This window comes from Musca domestica, unplaced genomic scaffold, assembly GCF_030504385.1.
Source record: "Musca domestica strain aabys unplaced genomic scaffold, Musca_domestica.polishedcontigs.V.1.1 37, whole genome shotgun sequence".
NCBI lineage: Eukaryota > Metazoa > Arthropoda > Insecta > Diptera > Muscidae > Musca > Musca domestica.
The window spans coordinates 8133107-8157256 of record NW_026712321.1 but is presented as its reverse complement, the minus strand read 5'-3'; the positions used below and the strand labels follow the sequence as shown (position 1 = coordinate 8157256).

At 34.2% G+C, this 24150-nt stretch overlaps 2 protein-coding genes across 4 annotated transcripts in view; both read right to left on the bottom strand.

The window, feature by feature from the left end:
• Window positions 1–356: 356 nt before the first annotated feature.
• On the bottom strand, window positions 357–1244 carry LOC101888963 (NADH dehydrogenase [ubiquinone] 1 beta subcomplex subunit 3). Its single transcript, XM_005188523.4, has 3 exons — window positions 1115–1244; window positions 727–867; window positions 357–665 (listed from the first exon to the last, which is right to left on the bottom strand). Exons 2-3 carry the CDS (start codon window positions 861–863, stop codon window positions 485–487), a joined length of 318 nt encoding a protein of 105 aa, XP_005188580.1. The 5' UTR covers window positions 864–867; window positions 1115–1244; the 3' UTR covers window positions 357–484.
• A 7329-nt stretch (window positions 1245–8573) lies between these two features.
• The window catches only part of LOC101889145 (uncharacterized), a 67218-nt gene continuing 51641 nt past the window's right edge, over window positions 8574–24150 (bottom strand). For 2 of the 3 annotated variants that reach the window (XM_020038558.2, XM_005188524.4), the window contains exons 3-7: window positions 21196–21322; window positions 12072–12192; window positions 10975–11051; window positions 10528–10909; window positions 8574–10459 (exon numbers count right to left, since the gene is read on the bottom strand). In XM_020038558.2, coding sequence (XP_019894117.1) covers window positions 8614–10459; window positions 10528–10909; window positions 10975–11051; window positions 12072–12192; window positions 21196–21322 — 2553 coding nt within the window. In that variant the 3' untranslated portion in view covers window positions 8574–8613. Of the gene's footprint in view, window positions 10460–10527; window positions 10910–10974; window positions 11052–12071; window positions 12193–14535; window positions 15418–21195; window positions 21323–24150 lie in introns of those variants that run through there. The other variant, XM_020038559.2, reaches the window with a different exon arrangement.

Here is a 24150-nt window from a genome sequence, read left to right as displayed (position 1 = left end):
ATGGGGTATCCCATAGGCACCACCCTCAAAGATTGTTGTGTAGGCGTACTAGACATCGATTGTTTCAAGTGTTCTAGGCACACATCTTCGACAAAACTAGGAAATGTTCACATGTTTAGATTAGTGGTATTTGCAGGTTAACCTCCTTTATTTGGGGAATATGGAGTGGAACTGAAAATGTAAATCCGTTGTAAAATTACTAATATGTCGCAGGGATCAGGACCCCAAGGCCTTCACTGCTCGTGAAACAATAAAAAGAATACAAATGTATTTAAGGAACTTCGGATTTTCATATAATGTGGAATATTTATGCAAACAGATCCCAAGGATTACCCGAGGTGAAGTTTCCATTTCAGTTCGAAACACAATTACTTTATTCCACCTTGCAATTGCTTCCAATTTCGTGCACATTTCCGGCGAACAATTTATTTAATAGCGAACAAATTTAACTTAAATTCTGTACAAATTAATATTTACTAGTACACTAATGATGGCCCTCTTCACCGTGTCCATGGCCGTGATGATCGTCACCGCCAAAGACTGTTTCCAGGGCAACGGTAGCGGCAGTCAAGCCCAAACCCAAGACGAAACCGCGCAACATGAAGGTTCTCAAGCGAGAGGCATGTGTACCGAATTCTTTGGCATTGTAACGCCAGACTTCATTGCTGAAAAAAGCAAGGTACACAATTTACTTATATATTCTCTAAGATTCCAAATAATACTTACCGCAACCAAGGATCCTTAAGACCCTGGCGGGCCAATGCTTCTCTTACTTCCACCAATTTGGGGACATCTTCCACTTTATAGATATTGGCATCTGGTACCTTGTATGGTGCACCATGTCCATGTCCGTGACCACCCATGTTGCTGGAAATATGAAATGGAATAGCAATTGGTTATTGTTTATTTGTGCTAAGCAGTGTCAATTCTACATTGACGTTGGTTTTGTATAGGGGGTTATGTAAGTTTGCTAAATCTCTGGTTTATTTCAAGAGATCTATGCAAATAATTTCATATATTTTTACACTGTTGAGAATAAAAGTATTGAAATTTATTTTGTTTTCCGTATGCACACCTTTTTTCTAAGATTATTCGCAAAAAAACTTAAAATTACCTTTTTTAACTGCACACCAATGAAACACAAGAAATTAGAGCTGTCAAACAACCGATGGCAGTATCGATAGTATAAATATTGCAATCGATATACGGGGGCCGGCAGCTAAAGTAACCGTTAATCGATGTTTTTTAAACAAGAATTCTATCATGTTCCTATTGGCATATGAACTGTTTTTTCGCTCTCAAAGCTACTTCCTTGATTTTTATAGCAGTTGGAACTAAAATACATGAAATACCAGCAACTCCTCAAGAACGAAAACTAGAGGATGGATGGAATGATGCATGAAATGAAAAAAAAAAAATCCTAATTGCAGGCACTTACGAAAATGAATGAATATTTGTTTTTAATATAAATTGTCCCCATATTAGTTTTTCTACAACTTTTTGGATTTTCTTTTGATTGTTAATGTACAGGGTGAGATGAAAAAAACTACAACCAACTTCAGACTGCTGTCAGAACCCCGCTGTTTAAATTACGCCAGTGCCAGCTCATGGAAGTGGACGGAGGACGGAAGAAAACACCAACATCAGCAGAAATGGTTCGAAAAGTAAAGAAAAAAATTGATCGAAACCCGCGGCGCAGTGGCCGAAAAATGGCTCGTGAGCTGAACATATCGCAATATTCCATTCGACAAACATTGAAAAATGAGCTCGGGGTAAAGCCTTTGAATTTCCAAAAGGTGCAAGAACTTACACCGCAACAGAAAAAAAATAGACTCAAAAGAGCTAAAGATTTGCTTCGATTGGCCGGAAGTAGTAAATAACTGCCGAATGTTATCGCGAAAATATTCTGGAGGGTATATTAAAGTCTTGGGCACGCAAACATTTTGGTCGCACACCTTTGTCCGCAGAGCAACATACGGTCAGCGTATGTTTCATTGGTCATAATTCGTGCCAAAGGTGACCAATTCGAACAAAATTTAAATATGTTCTAAAATTTAATGCTATTTCCGACATTTTTGCTTTCATTCCATAGAATTAAAAAAAAAAAAATGTAATAATTATGGCGTTTGACTTTGTTGGAGTTTTTTTATCTCGCCGTTTATGTATACTTGACCTCATTGCGCTCCAATTCGCCTATGAATTTTAATAGTTTCTTTTTTCAAGTTTTCAATAAGAAGTTGCAAGTTTTTGGAGCAGTCCAATAGCCTTTTTTATCCTATTATCGAAAAAAAGAAACACATTTTTAAGTTTTATTTTGAAACATGTAGGTATAGTTTTATTGCATTTAATTTATAATTATTTTGTAATTTTTTGTTAAATGTTCTTTCAAAATTCAATTTTTATTTAATTTATTATGTCTTCTGTTTTAACCACTACACATACATATATGTATTTTTAAGATTTGTTTTAAATGTATTGTTTATTTTTTGTTGGAGGATCGAGGGAGGAGGGTTATCATGTTATGTATTTTTGTTTCATTTATTTTTTTATATTTTTTTTTTTCAATTGTGATATTATTCTATGTGCTTATAAAAACGAAAAATGTTTTAAATTTGATTTTTTCTTTATTAAAATACAATATATAGTATATATTTTAGATATTATTTAAAATTAATATTTATAATAAGATATATTATTTAGTACAAAAAAAGAGAAAAAAATTATATTTCTTGAGAAAGTAAAATACTTTTAAAATATTTATGTTTAAAATAAGTTGTTGTGTTTTCTTAAGGCATGTTTACATTAAAATCCTTTATAGATATAACACCCAAATCTATCATGATTTATTTGACAATTATTAAATGAAAGTATTGGTCAAACAGATGAGTGTTATTTCAATAATAGGGCTTCAATGTAAACGAGGCCTTAGGTGTATTGCAAATGGGTATTAATGTATGTGACTGAATATCTTGTGTCTTTATGTAGTATTTTTTGCCCAATGGAAAATAATGGAATATTTTTTTTTCGAAAATACAGGGTGAGATGAAAATTCAGGCTGCTGCCATTTCTAAGCCACTTGTTTGACAGCTGTTAAAATTATTTAATTTGTAACAAAGAAAACAATCGTGGCAGCGTATGACGGTTTCATTGGCCATAATTTGTGCCAAAGGTGACCAATTCGAACAAATCTAAACTTATTTTAAAAAATGATGCGATTTCCGACATTGTTTGCTTTCATTCAATAAAATTTAAGAAAAAAATGATGACGTTTGACTTTGTTGCAGTTTTCTTATCTCACGCTGTACATTTTGTATTTTTTTTCATACATAAATTGCTTTAATGTTTAAACTCAAATATTAGGAGAACTTTTTTCACAAAATTGTGGAGAGCAGAATTGGCGATCCTCAGGATACAAAAAGCCAGTTTGTACTCCAAACATAGGAGAGCTCGCTTGACAGTCCAAAAAAAAAAAAAAATGTAAATAATTAAATTTTAAGATATATTTTTGTTTGAAATTGGCCAAAACAATTGCTAATTTTAATTTACGTTACAAACTCAAATAAGAACCATTTTTTTTATTAATTTTTACAAATCTCCTTAAACATGTTTCTTTTTGAGTTCACAATATGCCATTCTAATTTTATAAGTAACCAATTCTAGTTTGTTTTTTTAATCATCAATGTGAATAAACATTTTGTGTTTGCTCTTCTTAGTAGAAAATCAGTGCCTATTAATTTAGCAAATTTTTATGTTATATTCTCAAATTTTATTCTAATTATGTATGGAAGCATTTTCACAAAGTGTCCTAATTCAATAGAATATTTAAAATAATTTTCTTGTTTTTGTCAAATTCCCAATATGTAGACTACAATTAATTTGAAACAGAAACAGAATTTTTTTAGCTAGATTTTCACACAGTTCTATAAAAAATAAAAATCAATTTCTGTTACTGAATCTGGCTCAAGGAGGTCTGAGGCCAATTATGTGTAATGTGTTATTTTTCCATATAACTTTACATGATTTTCGAATACAAAATATATTGAATTTTATAGTATTCCAATTATTTGTTTTTTTTTTTTTTTCCATTTTAAGTCCTTGGAATTAATTTTCTGTTATTATTTTTCATAGTTTGTCTTAGTTTGCCTATTTTTTATGATCCAAATGTTAGCAAATTACTTTGTATTTTATTTTAAACAAAGATTTGTTTTTAATATTTGTATATATATAGCAATTTTAGGATGCCTATCATGAGGTATACTCACAATTGATAAGGTCACGTTCCTTGTAATGTCATGTCTATGTGTGTTGCAAAACGCTTAAAAAACGTTTGTATGTATATGATTATTAATTTATGAGACAAGTGAAACAATATGTTTATAAAATGTTATACTTTCTTTAATATTACCTGGGGCGTCCTGAAGTGGAGCCATATGAGTCAGAGCATCATAATGCTGAAATAATTAAAAAAAATACATTTAAGGGCTTCTGAGGGGCAATCATAGCCATCGGAAGGACAAAAACAGCTACCAGCTCCTTGTCAATGGGGCGCCCGAGGAAAAGCTTCTTGAGGAACAGCAAGACTCTGTCGGAATGGTAAGATAGCCACAATCTCTTAAGCGGCAACGGGGGCTACCAGCGAGTTATAAACGCAACCAGCATGCTAACGGACAAAGACATCCATCTCAAAGGCGTTATGAAGACGAGCCATATATATTTTAAATCATCTTAATGTCTGCAACGAAAAAATTAGACAGTCCAAGTCCAAGTCGGGACAATTATTGTCACATATGCCCCCAGAAAGGGGAAATGACAAATTCCTATTGAGTAATGCTAACGTACATGAGGGGACAAAGACAATTTAAACTTCCTGAGGAACAGAAGAGAAAGTCTGAAGGCCAAGACAGTTGTAATCTCTTGAGCAGCAATAGGAGGGACACTTATTGTTACCTATGCCACCCGAAAGGGGGAAACAGCTACAAACTCCTTAGGGATAACGATGATGTACCTGAGGGGAAAATACAGCCACCAGAAAGGGGACAAATTCCAAAAGGGACACTTAATGCCACTTGAAATGGGAAAATCATTTGCAAACTCCTTAGGGATAACGATGATGTACAAGAGGGGCAAATACAGCCTCAAACTCATGAGAACCTACTGAATCTACTAAGGACGAAGACAGCATCAATCAGTTAAGGAACAGCAGCAGTCTATCTGAAGGGCAAGGCAGCCTGCTAACAGGCAAAGACAGTTACAGCTTTTGAGGAACAATGTCAACTATGGAGATACCTCTTTTTCCTATCTCTGTTGAATGCAGGGAATACAAGGGGCCTATTCTTCTTCTCGCCTAGACTGGTATGACTTGGCGGACGATAAATCTTTGAGGTCTTAAAACCTTCTGAGGAACAACAACAACAGCAGCAGTCTCTCTGAAGGGCAAGGCAGCCTGCTAACAGGCAAAGACAGTTACAGCTTTTGAGGAACAATGTCAACTATGGAGATACCTCTTTTTCCTATCTCTGTTGAATGCAGGGAATACAAGGGGCCTATTCTTCTTCTCGCCTAGACTGGTATGACTTGGCGGACGATAAATCTTTGAGGTCTTAAAACCTTCTGAGGAACAACAAGAGCTAGTCTGAAAGCAAAGACATCCATAATCTTTTGAGCAGCAACAGGGTGGCACTTATGGCCACTTGAAAGGGGACAAGCGGCTACAAAATCCTTAGGGATAACGATGATGTATCTGAGGGGCAAAATCCAGCCTCAAACTCCAAAGGGCAAGGCAGCCTGCTGACTGCAGACAAAAACAGTTAAAGCACACACACAATATTTTGAGCGGTAACTAGAGGCGCTAGAGGGCATCGAAATACCACTTTTTCCTGTCTCCGTTAAATGCAGGGAATACAAGAAACCTATTATCCTTTTTGTCGCCTGATATGCCTTTGCGGACAAAAAATCTTTGAGGTCTTAAAACATTAAAGAATCACAAAAAATTCAACAGCTTTCTGGTACGATTCGGATGCGGGTAAACTATCTTCTATAAAAGTGGATATTAGTAGCAGTACCCATTCATCTACAAAGAGAGGAAGAGCAAGTTAAAATGCTGGAAGGCAGTAAACCAGTTATACACCTCCCTATTTGAAGAATATATTTACATGTTTTCCTAACATATCTCGGGGCTTTAACAAAGAGTGGAAAAGTGATATTTTCCCTAGCTTAGCACCACTTTTTTTGGACCATCACTTGTGTCCCTTTGAATATTCTTGTCTTATACAAAATTATATTTAATATCGTGTTTTCCAAACATATCTCGGGGCTTGGAAAAGAGATATTTTTCCAAGCCTAGCACCTCTTTTATGTGATCATCACTTGTGTCCCTTTGAAAATTCATGCCTTATACAAAATTATATTTAATATACGTAGCCGAAGGAAGTTGTATTTTGTAAGGTTCTTCCAATTTTTCAATATTTCGCATTTTTTGCATTGGCTAATCTCAGTGTCCTATAGCTCCAACTGTTTATTGTTCACTGGGATCTAACCAATAAGCTCTCGCAAATATTTACGATTTATTCCATATTCTGAACTTCTCCTTTCAATTTCTTTTTATCAGAAAAACGCATTGAAATCTGATAGGATAGCATTCTTTTTTAGGATGCTCTAAAGAACAAACCTTGAAACCAAATCTTTATATCTTTCAAGAAATTAACTTCTCACATTCCAATTTTCCCGCAGTTGTGAAGAAAGCCTCGACCTTCGGAGCTCAATTTTTGTTCAAGAAGACGGATTTATTTAGTAAATGCATATAATTACACCCCTATAAGATAAGAAAAGATTACCCTATCAGCTGAAGCCTATTCAGAAATCATTCAAATGTCCAACAGTTCTCTCTTCATTTGAATATGAACCTAACCTCACAAAACGTGTTTTATCTTTCGAGAATTTTATTCACATGTTATTAGCTTTAGAAATCAAATCTTTCTTCACATCTTCCAAGAAATTATATACCAAATTCTCACATTCCAAATCCTCAACCTTCGGAGCTCAACTTTTGTTCAAGAAGACTGATTTCTTTAGTAAATGCATATCATTATACGAACGAAGGAATGACAACGAAGGATTACCCCATTAGCTGCAGCCTTTTCAGGAATCATCCAAACGTCCAACAGTTCCCTTTCATTTGAATCGATACCTAACCTCACAAAACGTGTTTTATTTTTCGAGAATTTTATTCACATTTTATTAGCTTTAGATAAAACATGTATCCACATTTTTCTTATAAACATATTGTTTCAAATGTTTAAAAAAACATTTATGCAAGTTGCTTGTTTTTATGTTTTTAGGAAATGTCCAGTTTTATACAAGTAATTATTTTGTGTTTTTATTTCATTTGGTTTAATTGGTACAAGTCAGGTAACAAACAAAATACTTTTGTCAAGAATCGTTGTCAGGTTCTATTAACAATAGTAAAAGTAGTAGTAGTAGTAGTAATAGTAGTATTTGTTGTTGTAGTAGTAATAATAATTTACAATATTAAGAAATAAAAAAAAACATAGTTCTTGTCAATGCATTTTATCCATGTTTCGGGGAAAGAACATAATCAAATGGGGGAAAGGAGAACAAAAAAAGTAGGAACTCTAAATAGAGAGTTAAAAGTAATGGTAGTAGGATGAGCGAAAACATAACTTTCTAAACTCAAGGAAATATTTTCTTTGGGAGATAAATAATGAGAGGGAGAGAGAGAGAAAGTTAGACAGAGATCATCAAATATATCCAAGTTGTTTTTTCTTTTGTTATCTTTTTGTGTTTTTTGTTAAAAAATATTTTTGTATGGTTTTATTTTCAAAATCTTATGCTTTAAAAAATATGTAATAAGTCTTAATTTAACAATATTATTATTTTTAAAATAAAAAAATTACTTGGGAGTTATTATTTCAATATTATAATTATTATTATTATTAGTATTTGTTGTTGTTGTTTCATCAGTTTTCAGTATTCATTTTCAATTTGTTTGAACAGTATCACATTGGCATGATTTCACTCTTAAGTTTGTTTTTTGTTTACACTTTTGTTTTGTTTAATTAATGCATTTGTTGTTTTAGACAGGGATGGATAATAGGAGGGTATTTATTTTTTTTTTACTAAAGATGTGTTTTTGTTGTTGTTGTTGTATGTAAAATGATTTATAATTTACACAATGTGGATCAATCAACCCTAACCTTAAATTAACCTTAAAATGTTGATAGTGGTGGTTGGTGATGGTAGGGATCTCTGTGCTTTATAATGTTTAGTTTTTGAACAAAATCAATGATTAAACCTGCAATTTTCCCCATGGCAGGAGAAAATCAAAATCGAGAATTTAAAAAAAAACTTTCTTTTGGGGGTTTTTCTTTCTTTCTTAAGGAAATCACCACTTTCTATCTCTGTGTGTGTATGTATGTATATTCTTATATAAGATACATGTATGTATGTTTTTTGTTTCTTGTTTTTTCTATGAAGTAGCTATTTCCTTGTTTCTTTCATTTGTATTTGTTTCTGTGTTATAAAGCTTTCAGTTAATACCTCATTGAAGAATTGTATTTTCTTTCTTTTCCCTAGCCTATTCGGGTGGCCGTTTGTTTAACACATAACCTCTTCGTTGAGAATTTCCGTTAGTAAACGATTTAAACTGTCTAGCCCGGTGAGGAAACCACTATCTGGTCCATGATGTATGGTGGTGGGCGGTGTTGGGAAGAGTGCGGAACCATTGCGTGGCACAAATGCAGTATGGGCAAAATCAATTAGGCGCACATCCACCACACAGTGCATATCATCGCAGGCGGCTGGCGGAGTATCAATGTCCAAGGACTTGGAAACATGTTGCAGGAATTTTCTGTGTGTGGACTTTTTGGGCAATTGTTTAATGGGCACATCCCTTTGTGACTGTGGCGGCTGTTGTTGTTTCTGGCCATGATTATGATGAAGTGGAGGGGGCAAAGAGGGTCCTGTGGGCGTTGTGGCTGGTGTGGATGTCATGGAATTAGTATCGGATGCAGAGGCTGTGGGTGTTGCGTTCACGGCTGTTGTATCCATCATTGCCTGTCCTAGGCTTGACTTTATTTGTGCATGCTCCATTGCTGAGGCAGGTATTTGCTGGGTTGTCGTCTTGGCTGGTGAATTCATAATGGAAACCGGCGTCGACGATGAGGATACTATTTTAGAATTATTGGTGGATTTCTTGGCTTGCGAAGATTTGTTAACAATTGTTTCCTCCATCTGGACACCACTAGCATCATCTTTGTATGCAACGTCATTATCATCGTCGTCGTCATCATCATCGTCTTTGCAGCGCAAACGTTTAACACCGCCCTTAACCGATTTCAATGAAGATGTGGTCGAGGATGCTGGCGATGCATTGACTGTATTACAGGCCAAGGGGGAATTCTTGTGCTTTTTGCGCATAACGGGCTTGGGTGTCAGAGGTGGGGTATTGACTGCTGCTGCAGCAGCGGCCGCTGCCTCAAATGCATCCTGCTGGGATTTGTAACGTTTAAGCATTACCTCCGTTTGACTGATGATGCTGCTGTCATAATCCGATGATGCCTCATCCGAACTGTTATTGCCTGTTTGACGGCCACTCGTCACAGCCTTGATTTGTTCCGATAAACCAGAAAAATCATCGCTGCTATTGCTGCTGTAATTCATCCAAGAATCACCCGAATGCGGCGATGATGTGGCTATGCTAGGCATTGGCGGTTCAGGATCTAGGAATACTGTTTCTTCGGATATGGGAATGAATGGTGCAGGTGTATTGGGGGTTGATGAAGCTGATGGCCTTATTAATTCCGAAGATTTGCAAAGGCCCACATTAGAACCGGCTAATGGTGGGGGTGGTGGCATAGATCTACTATCACTGTCATTCATCATCAAAGTATTGTTGTGGTTATCCTCCTCATGTTCATCGGAGGATGATGATAGGTTGTGCTTGTCAAAGGCACGCGATGCTGCTGTTGCCACCGCCGTTGTTGCTGTGCTGGAGCCACTACCGGTCACTGAGGACGACACTGGGGTCGATGGTGAGGCCCTTGAACTGTTGTGTAAGTGTTTTATGCGGGTTCTGAGATTCATGTCATTGGTTGTGGTTGAATCGTTTGAGGCATCCGCATCATAGCAACACTGTTCGCCACCTGTGCTGCTATTGGTGGCCGAGGCATTGCCACTGTCGGCTGCAACCAAATGTAAATCTTCATCGGTATCATGCAATTCCAATTCATCGCCACCCTCATGACCTTCCTCCTCTTCGTCGTGGTCCACCTCATCCTCAATATCATCGTCATCATCATCAATACTGTTGTCTGGATGATAATCGAAGGTATTAGATTTCTTGGTTGGTTTCTTGGGTGTTGAGGGTGTGGCCCAATCATCAAAATCCATTGGCTGCAACATGGGATTATCCTCATAGCCCTCGTAGACAATTAGAAGGGAGCTGGGGAAGGCAAAATTTAAATGGATTAATATTTGTTCTCTGAAAGAGATTGCTGCTTTTCAACTTACCAGGAGTAAAATCTATAACTGGACTGTTTCTCAATCACCCGTCTCAATTGCAATAGACGTTGTACAATTTTGTGTATAACTCTGGTACGCAAACGATAGCCGTTATAGAAGAAATCATGCAGAGCCTGTTTAAAGCCACTCTCATTCAATTCACGACCCCAGTATTTGTCACGTTTGGCATACTGGTCCAAATGTACCTGATAGGTTTGCATGCCACACAAACGTACACCCAACGAGGCTGATGTGCTGGCCGCACATTTGGCCATTTGTTTGGAACGTTTTTCGGCCGAAGCATCATCGCCATGTTGACGTGTACCCATTTTCAGGTCCAAGATGCATGGATTGCGGAATTGAGATGTTATATTCTCCAACATAAGAAAATCTATGGTGGAGAAAAGATTCAATTAAAAAAAATACCAATTTACGTTGATGTCTCCTCTAACTTACATTGCTTGTTGGAATTGTCCAATTGTGATATACTTTTGATAACATCGGCGGCATTACCATTCTTGTGAACTTTCATTCTGTAATTTGAGAGAGAGAAATTGAAGAGTGTTAAACGATAAGATTCTTTGGTTTCTAAGAAATATTGTTGGCATAAAAACCCTTCTAGTGGTTCGTTGTTTTCCAAAGGAACATTAGACTTTGGTTTGGATTATTTTGCGATTTGTTTGGTTTGGGGGGGCTTTGTAGGTGATCTGGGCCATTAAAACTAGATTTTGTCAACCAGTTTCGATTTTTTCATTTCTTTGCTAAGGTTGAACACGGCCTTTTGGACCCTAAAATAAGTAGCAGAGAAATTTTGTTTTTTGTTTTTCTTAAAAAATACACCACACCCTATAACCAATTTTTTCTTTTAGAAACGCGTTTTAGACAGGGACATTTTTCCAAAAGAAAAACTGAGGTAAGAAGAAAGGGGGTAGACAATGATGTTATGTCTTGGCCCGCTCGTTCAGAAATCTTCAGTTTTTTCTGTGGTAAAACTCTTTGTGTGTGAACCTCGAACCTGATCGCACCTGATCCGATTCAGATACCACTATCCATCCAAATGCTTTATTTCTTTATCAGTTTCAAATGTGTATGTTTTTTTTATAAATTTTCCTATAAATTAGCAAATATTACTCTTTTCGGCTATAGGGCAGGTGTAGTTTTTTGAAATTTCGATAACTTTTTTTTCAACCGCACATTTATATACAATTCATTTCAAATATATAAGACAAAAAAAGTAAATTGATTTGGCTTCATACCCAATATTTTATTCATTTTTTCTCAATTACTCTCCCTCTCTTCACATCACACAAACATAACCACAAAATATCTAAAAAATTGAAAATATTTTAAAAATGATCTTTTGGGAAATTATTCGGGAGACAGATGACCAAGCATACAGTTGCATACATAAGAAAACTGAGATAGGAATGAAATAGTTTAAAATATTCCCCACCTTTCTCTATTTTCTATTGAGACCATTTTTCGGCATCTGTTTCCCGACTAAAACAATAACAATGTTGGCAAAAATAATTGCCAAAAAACTTAAACCTTACCTTAGAATTTCATCCCGTTTACGTTTCGAGGCGCTCATCTTGCGTTGGGGTTCTTCACGGAAACTGGGCGAATAACGTTTCTCCAATTTACAACCTCCCATGGTGGTGGCCTGCATAACGCCTGTAAATACATTTTTTACATTTCAAACAAGATATTAGTAAAATATAGATTAAATTGTAACGAAGTTAATAAAATTATATATAGACAGATCTTTTTTTATATTTGATTTTTTTTTTTTTGAAAATCGCCTTAATGCTGTGATTTGGTATTTCAGTAAAAATACAACTAAATCAAATGAGAATTATTAATGTTTATTAAGACACACGCATAAGGGGGACAAGACCCGTTGAAGTAAGAAATGTTTTGTGAACAAAATATTTAAAGAGTTAAAGGCATGAATGAATTTGAGCACACACACATCGCTTTCAGATGAGAAGTTTTTTTTTGGCTTCGCAATGAAAGCTTTTGAAATGCTGTCCCCATGAATGATAATAAATTTAATGAATTCCCTTACAAATGAAAATTTCAAATAATGTTTAAAGCCAATTACAAAATTATAAAAAAAAAATAATAATACTTATTTAGTTAAATATTAAAATTTTGAAAAGAATATTGTATAATACGTTAATTACAAAAATATTCCTATTTTAAAATATTTTTTACTTTGCAAACGATTGAATTTAGGTCGATTGCTTTTAATTAATGAAATAACTATAACTGTCAAACTTGTTCGTTGGTGTGTATGCCATTTAATAAGGAATAATCGATTTTAAATATATCGAAGAAGGAATCAAATCGATAGTATCATGATTGTTTACACCGATCATCACAAGATAATCAAAAAAGGCGGGAATTCTTACAGAAAATATTCACACTTATACGCTACGACACAGATAAAGGCATTTAAGGCTAAAGAATATTGACGGAATTAAAATCAATGGAATCAACAAGATATTATAAAACACAGTAATTGAGGGGTCAGAGAATGGGAAAACGAATTTGGCTTTGATGTACAGATGCAGAGTCAAATAAGACATTTGTTCTTCAGATTTGTGAGATTCGATTGAAGTTCATGTCTGCGGGAAACTTGAAGCCTGGACAATGTGGATCATAACAATCGTCAGCACCCAAAGCAACAAAATCGATGGCATATTTCTACAGATGCCACGTCAAAAAAGACCTTTGAATTCCTCCCGGAATTTACGACATAACGGAGACCGTCTGATTGGAATTGATACCAGATTTGTCAGGTTCGATTGAAATTGAAGTTCATGTCTACGGGAAACTTGAAGCCTGGACAATGTGAATTATAACAATCGGCAGCACCCAATGCAACAACATCGATGGCATCTTCCTACAGATGCCGCGTCAAATAAGACATTAGGTTTTCAGCCGGAATTTATGACATAACGGAGACCGTCAGGTAGGAATGTTCAGTTAGCTCGACATATATCCAAGCAGGGTTTAGTAGTATTTAAACAAGTGTCATTACTGAAAGCTTACGGATTATAGATCGGCACAATCCTCCCTGATAGAATCTTCCAATATCGATTAACTTATCCATGGAGTCGGTGAAGAAGATTCTAGTCTTATATTTTACGCCTATAGCAGAATCGAAAAAAGTAAACCTTCGTGGAATATTCCTTGTCAGGAATTAAACATCCCAGTGACAAACGGGAATGTCAAATTACAGTTGATTTGATTGAAAATTGGGACCTAAACTATCAAAAACACTGATATTCAGGAGATACCGTCACATAATCCAAAAAGTGGACCTGCCTTCAAAGTTCTTGTGAGAAGCTCCTGATTTGTCTCGAAAGTGGATCATAGACCTGCAATATACGAAACAAAGAAGCTATATCTGTAAATTGTGACCGAAGCCCTCAAAAACACTGAACTAGTGGATCTGCCTTGAAAGTTTTTGCGAGAAGAAAAACTATACTCTGAGAACGCGAAATATCAAATTATACCTGATTTGGTTCGAAAGTGGGGCATAGACCTGCAATATACGAAAAATCAAGAGGCTATATCTAAACGTAGATCGAATTATTTATTTTTATATCCAAATAAATTTCTAAAGAAAACAATTCATTAAAAAAATTAATTGATTCAGTTTGGACTACCCAGTAATAAGGAGAATCTTAACACACACTTCCAGTGGCTTCGTTGTAAATTGAATATTTTGTTTTGAGCTTAAGTTTTTTACAACTTGGAATCAAATTCCTTCGCGTTTCAGATTTAATTTTTTTAACAAAAATTATTTGTTTTCGTTTTTTTTTGGCACACACCTATAAATCTTAATTGTTATTAGAACAAAATATACAATAGCTATATAAAATTCATACAAATACGAATATCGTATAATTAATACTTATGTATATATCTAAAATTGATAAATAATATTTCAGAAAATAAATAATGATAATAATCAAATTTGAATAAAAATGCAAATATTATACAAACCCGTTGTACTTCGCTTAAGGTATTTGTTTCGGATTTTTGTTTGGCTTAGTTTTAATCTCGTTTCACTCATACCCCAACAAGTTTGTATTTGGATGAGAAGGAGGAGTGGTATAGGTAGGAGGTGAGCGAGATATCATTTGGTTTGGTTTTGGAGTTTTGCTATGGTTCTTCGTGTTGCAAGTGAGAGAGAGATGGTCCCTAAGTGGCCAGACGACACGTTGGACGATAGCAGAGTTTTGTTTTGCGAACGCATATATTTGAGCGAGCGAGCGAGCGACCGACCGACCCACTATACACGAGACGGACGTTGCGATGCATTCTGTATTGTGTGAGAATACAAGGAAACAATAATAGATAGAAATTGTTTGTTCTTTTGTACTTTTGGTTGGGGGAGAAGTAGTAGAAAAAAATATTGTGTTTTTTTACAACATATTACGCTTTCATTCTGCATGGGGTAATGTTGACAGGGGGCGGCGGCAACGGCTTCATTTTATTCTTTTGCCAACCAAGCGCCACTTCCTTTGTGCTTCCAAGGCGTCCTTTTCTTTAGCCATAGAATTTCCTCTGTTAGCTAATCTCCCCGAATCAGAGAGCAACGCCTTATCAGCAGCAACAATCATGTGAAGGGTAGGTCGTTTGCAGCCGGCCTAGCTGTTTTTAAAATAATACAATTATTTTTTGTTTAAGGCTTAAATTATCCTAGAGAGTTTTGGTAGTATTTGCTTCTGGTAGGCTGATTTAATATGTCGTATTTCTTTTGTGCTCTGGACTGTTTTAATTTGTGCACTTACCCCGTTTCTCTTCTCATATTTTTACACATATCCTTCTTCTTCGGAATTCATTTGATCAAAACTATTGTTTAACTATTTTCATGTAAAACAAATCAAATAAAAAAAACACACAGACACTTGATATTTTGCTGTTTTATATTGAAACTGTTGTCGATGGGGTGGTTCAGCAGTTCAATTAAAACAAGCTGTAAAATCAAAAGAAATCACATGAATTCCATTTTAATTGTCTCACTCTCATTAATAAAAAAAAAAACAATTAAAAGCAATTCACAAACAGAATTTTGCCATTAATTTGAAATCACAGTTTCTTTTAATTGCTTACATGTAAAAGCAACCTAAAACTATTGATTGGTTATTGTATTTTTTTTTTTTTTGTAAATAGGAGTGTACACAGTAACTGGAGGAGATGGTGGTCAGGGTAAAAGTTGAACTTGATAAAATAAAAAACAAGTTTATTTTCATTTCCGGGAAGAGTTTTTTGATTAATAAAAAAATACAAAAATATAAGGAAACAAGTAAAATAGTATCAGGCGGGTTTGCCGACAGATTTATACCCCCAGCCTTGAGTTATGATTATTCAAACTGTTGACCCTTTATGGAGGGGTTCCGAAGCAGTTGGCTAATATTGACCAATTCGTATCTAACGTAAGACTGATATATTACAACGTGTCCGATTTAGACTATAGCGACTACATCCTATACAAATTTTTAGAAAATGTGGAAATATGCGTGGGCTAACAGATATTGCGGACCGAAGTATTCATTTGAAGGAAATCAAATATTTATGTCCAACTTTACGAGTAATCATAAATTTCTTACATATAAATATGGGTGAGGTGCGTTAGCAAAATATTCGGATTTTGAAGAGAATTTGATGCTTATGTCGCTTTCTTTGAGCGTTTTGTATTGCAAAAATCTTGAACCCTATGAGGGGGAGGTAAATATCATTTTTATAACAGACCTTGTGTTGATGGAAATATTGAGATTTACCAAGTCTGAATGGTATCGGATGTTACTTTCGCGTTTTATTAGCTTTATGGATACTCAAAATTTTGACCCTTTGTGGGAGAGGTAGCAGAAGGAATGGACCGATATATTCCATCTTCACAACAGACCTTGGTTTAATAAAAATATTGTGGTGTGTGTAATTTGAAGACAATCGGATACAAACATCACATTTTATAAGAGTTATAATCATTCAAAATTCTAACCCTTGGTGAGGGAGGTACTTGATGGAGTGAGCCGATATTGTAAATTTTCGCTCCTGACCCAGCACTGATGAAAATATTAGGATTCGCAAAGTTGGAGCAAAATCGGATTATCCTTTCTCTTTCTGTGCAGTAAATTATTTTCTTTGAAATAGTTGACATTTTATGTGGGAGTTACCAGAAGGAGCGTACCGATGTTGTCCATATCCGAACTCGATCTAAATTTGACAATAATATTACGATGTCCCAAGTTTGGATCAAATCGGATACTCACTTCAGTAGTTATAGTGCGTACCAGTCAGCCAGACAAACAGACGGACGGACTTTGCTAGATCGACTTCAAATGTCCTGAAATGGATTTGGTCCAAAGAGACCTAGGTCCAAAAACCCTTATTGCGATGAGGCACGTTTTGGCCGTATCAAGTGATATATACCCTCTCTAGCCATATGGGTATAAAAATCAAAGTCATCGCCCTCTTGGCCAACCACTAAACATCAAATAATAAATTCAATCCGTAAATATAGCTTCAATTTGAAATCGACCCAAAATAATATCTCAACCGATTAAAATTATAATTCTTAATTCCTTCATTATTATAAATCAGTTTTAGCTTTGTTTGGCCATGTACAGTCGACGGGATCTGTGAGAGATGGACGAGCAAGACGGAAATTGTCATGTGAAACGTAAGGTCAACCTGTATCCAACTAACCGATGCACAGTGGTCGACGTCGTATGGGAACAGCGGCCAAAAATACTTTCAGTGCAGATATCAATATGATTCTTTGGTTATGGTACCTTGATGGGATAAAAATAAAAAATGTGACAAAATGGATATGGTCGATGCATGTTTTGGCATGGTCGCCTTAAAACGTACCTCCCGAATAAGGGTTATTTACCCAATTTTGGTCACATTTCTACACTAGATTGTTCTGTTATTTGACATTTTACGTTCTAAAGAGCTAAAAAATAGTCTTACTGTAAATTATTTGGAACGGCCCGCCTTTAAGTAGAGTCCCCCTGTAAAGGTACCTTCAAAAATAGAGGTATTTTTTATACAAATCAATTCCAAATTTGATTATTTTTTTTGTAAACAAAATAGACAATTTTTCTGTAAACAAAATAAACAATTCAATGTAAAATTAAATCAAAGTTACTAATGGATATTTATAAATTTCAGTGTTATTCAAGTAAATCAAATGCAGATTTTAATAATATAGATTTTTTATTGATTGGTAACGTTCGCTGTCCCGTTATAAAAGGGTCAGAGCTCAGAAGAAGACGGTTAATAAGATCTGTGTTTGTTGAAACACGAGAATTTTTTCGGGTATGATTTAGTCGAAACTTTTTTATATCTTTGTTTCTAGCCTCCACGGCCACCTCCTATAATTCTCCAATCGATACAATGACAAATTTATAATGTCGGGTGCATGTATTAACATTTTATTAGCTGCGGGTGGAAGATAGTGCCATGGATATCTATTTGTTAACTCTTTAGCCGTTTCCTGTGCAGAGTCCTTAAATTTTTCGACATTAATATTATACCCAGAAGACAATGCAGGCAACATTATTAAACACCCCTCAATTATATCCTTATCAATCCCAAACAACAATAACATATCCTATGTTACTAGCACCATAGAACTGACAAAATTGGAGCGAAGTCACTTCAGTATATTGGGCATAACATACAAATCTGACAAAATCTGAAAGTTAATTTAGCACTTCTAGAATCTTAGGACCATTACTAATGGCGTGAAAAATATCACATTGGAGGATTCAGGGGGGAAAACAATTAAAACTTTAACTGAAATCCAATTTTATTTTCAAAATTAATCTTAAAGGCCACTCAGAACACTCACATCGTCTATATTATACACAACTACTAAACACACAAATTATTGCACTAAAAATAAGTCAATACCTTGCTTTTCAATAATAATGCCAAGACTTGTAATTTTAAAATGTATTTAATTTTGTAATACAGATCTATTTTTACTCTTTTTTTTTACTGATCCCACTGAAAAAAGCAACTAACTACATTTTCTCTTTTTTGATGCTAATTTCGAAGTGTACCGTTAGAATGAAGTCAAGATTATTATGTTTTCTAAAAAGCTTAACCTCTTAAGAGTTCATATGTACACATTTGACAATAAATATCTGATTTTCATTTTTTGAATTTTGGCCAATGGCAGCGACCACTGTGCGATGATGAGTGAGCCTGCATACCAATACTGAGAAGAGATATTTCATGTGCGTAACGAAGCATATATTTGATCTCCAAACTTACAACTGATTTGATTTAAAAAAAAAAATTGCCAAATTTTCAAAAATACCGAAAATCAGAAGGTACCAATATATGGGGGCTATACAAAAAAGTGGACCGGCATTGAATATTTTCTGTGAGGACTACCCAGGAAGAATCAGAAATGTCAAACCACAGCTGATTTGGTTGTAAATTAGGGCCGGAACCTCCAAAATTAGGAATGACCCTAACACTATACCAATAGCGGACCTGCATTGATTTTTTTTTTTGCGAAAAGTTAATTTACCCACATAAGACTAAAAATATTAAGTTACAGCTGATTTGATTAGAATTTGAGACCGAAATTTTCTAAAATATTGAAAATCCGGAGGTAGCGTTGTATGGCGCTAAGCCACAAATTGGACCTGAATTAAATATTTTTTGTTTAATTCTACCCACTGAGAAAATTAAATCTGATTTGGTTGAAAATTGGGTGAGAAACCTGCAAAATACCGAAAATCAGGAATTACTCTGATACTTTGGCAAGGAGTTAAACTTTCCACTGAGAATCCCAAATATCATGTAGCAGCTGATTTAGTTGGAAATTAAGGAATAACACCTCAAAAAATCTGAACGGACCCGATATATTTCATTTTCAATACCAAACATCCTAGGAAAAATATTAAGATTTAAAAGCCCTACAGCAGCTCAACAGAATACTATGCTGTTGCTAAAAATTAACATTATGGAGTCTTCGACGAATATTTTGAAGGATAAACTCAAGCTAAAACTGTTTTTCTTTACCGTGTCCTTTTCATAACAGGAGGACCGACCGAGAGGACTTTTCTGAGAGAAAAACTACAATCCCTCGCAGAAGAAGTAGGTTAAATGTCTTTATATATCTTCCTATGACAGACAATAATGAACATTTTCATCCGTCTTCTATCAAAGCTTTTGGAAGAGCAGGCAAATAATTGAATTAAAATTTTCGCCATTCGAAATTGTAATTCAATTATTTGCCTGCTCTTCGAAAAGCTTTGATAGAAGACGGATGAAAATGTTCATCATTCAATGCCCTTTAAAGAATTGTTTTTTTTTTTTTTTTTCTAATTTAACTAAAACGTTTCTAAACTGTGTACACTCCCTTTGTTTATACGCCCGCGTTTCGAGAAATTTTCTTTTCAACAGCTTGAAATGTTTTGTAGTTTTGCCAAGACCAGGTATTCGCAAAAGCAATGCAGCAGTTTATGATGGGATGCTTAAGGATGTTTGCTAGTTGGTTGGATTTTAAGTTTATTTTTATTATGTATTTTATTTTTCTCTTTTTTTTTTTGTTTTCATCTTCAATAAATATTTGTATAAATGTAGAAATATAAATGTATACAACAAATGGTTATAAAAAATAGTTTTATAATTAAAATTTGTGGCACTTGTTAATTTACAACATCAGTCTTCTTTGTTTTTTTTTGCACTTTTGTTTATTTAATAATAATAAAACAATTTATTTTTATCACAGATATTTCCTTAGATTTACGTAAAAACAAAACTAGTTGGAAAAAATGTATTTGTTTATAATTTCATGGTTTTTCGGTATGAATATATTTAGTTAAGGGGGTATGGAGGAGCTCACTAAAAGTAAACGAAAGAAAGAAGTATAAAAAAATAATATTGATTGCAGCAAAAACTTCACAACAGTTTTGGGGGGATGTGGATGTGTTGTTGTATTATTTATTTGTTTGGGTATATTTATTTCTTTATTTTTATAGTTCTTTTTCCCCCCTCAAAGTGTTGAAAGCTTGTTTTCTTTTACGAAAAAATATTTTAAATAGTTTTTGTTTTTTTGCAATAGAATAGAAATACAATTCTTTGTAGTGTTCTAAACGTATAACCTATTGTTGGGATTCATAGTATTTTTTTTGTTTTAGTTTTTGGCTTTTAAACATTACATTTACATTTTACATAAAATGTAAGGGGGGACTACTACTGAGATGATGATTGTATGTTATCTGTAGAATTGTTACTATATAAATATATATATATTTTTATATAAATGATAAAATGAATGAATTTTTTGGTACGGACATAAATATAAATGTTTGTATTGTTGTTGTATATTCTCTTCAGTTGTTTAGCTTTTTTTCATAAATCTTTGTATTTTTTTTTTCAAACTTTATTTACACATGATAGAGACAAACATTAAAATACATACATACAATGTTGCTGATAAACAAGTCATATATTTTATTTTTGTTTTTTTTTTTCTTTTTCATATAAACTTTATTTCAATAGCATGAACGAAATGTTGATGAAACGAAGTAGAGTAGGGGGTGGTAAACAATGTATATGTATTTTCTTTTCTAGGCTTGAAAATTCAAAAAAAAAAAAGGAAAATAAATGCAAATTGAATCAAAGGCTTACCTTTATATTTGGGAACAAACTTCTGTATATCCTGCGGAATGTTTTGATAGAAATCCAATTCACGCAAATTCAAGGGTTTTATAACAGTCGATTGGTTAAGCAGCAATAGGCGGGTGTGTCCTCCGACCTGGAATATAAAACAACAAAAAAAAGAAATTAATTTAAAATCCAATAGTAACGGGCCTTATAATTTTACTGTGAGATAAAAAACTGCAACAAAGTCAAACGACATAATTTTAATTTTTTTTTTTGAAAAAAAAAAAAAAAATGTCGAAAATAGCATCAAATTTTAGAATAAGTTTAGATTTGTTCGAATTGGTCATCTTTGGCATGAATTATGGCCTTCAAATGGCCAATGAAACCGTCACACGCTACCCGAATGTTGCTCTGCGGTATTTTGGCCCATTACCGGCGAAGCGCTTGCTTGAGGTGATCGACACTTTGGTATTTTTTAATGCCAACCTTGTTTTCCAAATTACTCCAGACACAATATTCCCAAGGATTTAATACACCCTCTAGAATATTTTCCAGAATGGCTTAGAAATGACTGCAGTTTGAAGTTGATTGCCATTTTTTTTTATCTCACCCTGTATAATTAATAAATGCCATAAGTGTAATACGAGAAAAATAAATCACATAATTTCCAATATTTCTTCATATTGAATCACAGGGCAGCCACAAAGAACCTTTGGTCTTTTGCAGCCTTGGATTTCTGTTCCATTTCTTGTTTATTCATAAATGATTTTTTTTTTTTCTTTTTTTTTTGAATCGAAATAAATTACCACAAATAAACATTCTTTGTTTCCACATTTGTGTCCATTGTTAGTTGTCATATTTCTTGCCCATGTAAGCATTAAATGTTTTGTGAAAAAAACGCCCCTATACTCCAGTTTCAGTAATAAATTATAGAAAAAAAGAACTTGAGACTTCTGTATTCGGATAAACAACAACAAAGACCAAAACGAACAAAACAAAAAAAAAAAATGAAATATGATTCCAAACAATAACTGAGTAATGGAATTTAGATATATTAAGAAATGACATTATTTGAGGTTGGAATTCTGTTCAAATATCTTTTAAAACGAAATAAAAACTATTCTTAAACTGGGCAAGAAAGGGGTTAAGTTAATAGTCCCACTATGAAAACATTTTTAGCAGTAGGCAGGTATTCGACTTGTTGGGACGTCATGGCCCATATGTTACAGTGAACTTTAAAGAGGTTAGATTTCGATAGGGATAATAGATAAGATAAACGCTCGTTGGTAGAACTTCAAGTCGTTTAGACGGTTTAGTTTCATTAAGCCATTTTGTCAGACTCAAACGAAATAAGGTTTCTTCAATCAGCCAGATTTAAGCTTAGCATATGTGATCTTCCAGATGTGCTATAGATGTAATTGCATAGTACTTGTGTGCTTTAAGAGAAGCAGCAGAATATTGATATATATTTCAAATATTTTTTAAATACCCCTCAAAGTGGATTATATATATCCAAAAACACAAAACACAAGTAAAAATGTAGTTCTATCCGAACCGAACTTTTAATAGCATTCATTCGGAAGGAACTTGAAATTTTTCAAAAAAGAAATCCGAAAACTACCACTAACATGAAACCATTATACGGGACTAAACGAAGACGTGGACGTGGGACCGTGAAGCTGTAGGCTGTAGTACCCATTACGAACTTCAAATTTGAAAAAATTCCGGTCAATATTGTCGTTGACCTGCATACGACATTTTTTGCCATAGGTTGTTGTACCCATTAATATCTTCCAATAAGAAACTTGAAACGATTCCGGTAAATAATTTCGCTAAAATCATGAAAATACCGAATATCGGGAGGTATCGTTATAGGGGGCTATACGTAAATATGAACCGACTTGGTCCATTTACGAACTTACCCTGCCTACTGAGAAAATATGCATCTATGCAAAATTTTAGCCTCCTATATAAATTCGTTCGATGGGTAGCGTGATATCAACAGACAGGCAGACAGACGGTAATTGCTAAATCAATTTCGAATTTTACACTGATCCAGAATAGACTGATCTGGTGTGAATGTTTAGGGACTTTTCCAGTCTTGGTTCTAATGAGTAATTTTAAAGAATTTTTGAAGATCTATTACGGGAGGTTCTGACATGGATTTTAAAGGAATTTCATAGGGATTCTTCGTGAATTTTTAAGGAATGTTCTAGTCCCATTGAAGGAGGTTCTAACGTGGGCTTCTTAAGAAATTCCTAGCCCTAAGAAAACAAATATATTCTAGCCCAATGGTAGGCTGTTCCAAAGTGAAATTTCAATGGAAATTGAAATTGATCCTATGGTTGAAATTGATAACTAGGATCGAAAAAAATGGTTAAAAGTATTTTCTTAAATAAATTTTTCTAAAGGGGTTAAATGAGATTTTTTATGGAATCTAGGGGTTTGAAGAAAATTTTAAAAGATTTTTTTCCAAAAGTATGATTTTTTTCGACCTCTTTAACGACTTTAAACGTTTAATTTTATAAGAGTTGTCTAGGGCCCTTTAAAGGCTTTTCGCGTAGATTTTGAAAGAATTTTCCTAGGCCTTTTTAAGGGAATGTAGCGGCGATTTTTAAGGCTTTCAGTGGGATTTTTTAAATAAATTTACTATTTCCTTTCAAGGCGGTTTTTGTACGGACTTTTTAAATAAGTTTTCTCGGCATTTTTTCTAACCCTCTCTATGGTTTCAACATTACATTTCAAACTCCTTTTAGCGTGCCTTTTTGAAATGGCTTTTAGGATGGATTTTTAGAACGGATTTTTTAATGAATTGTTATGAGCCACTTTAAGACCTCCATTGTGACTTTGAAAACGAAAATTTCAATGTGGATTTTTAAAACAAGTTTTATAGGCCCTTTTAAGGCTTTTAACCATAGTTTTTGAAAAGAAATTTTCTAGGTCTTTTTTAAGATTTTAACGTGGATTTTAACAATAAGC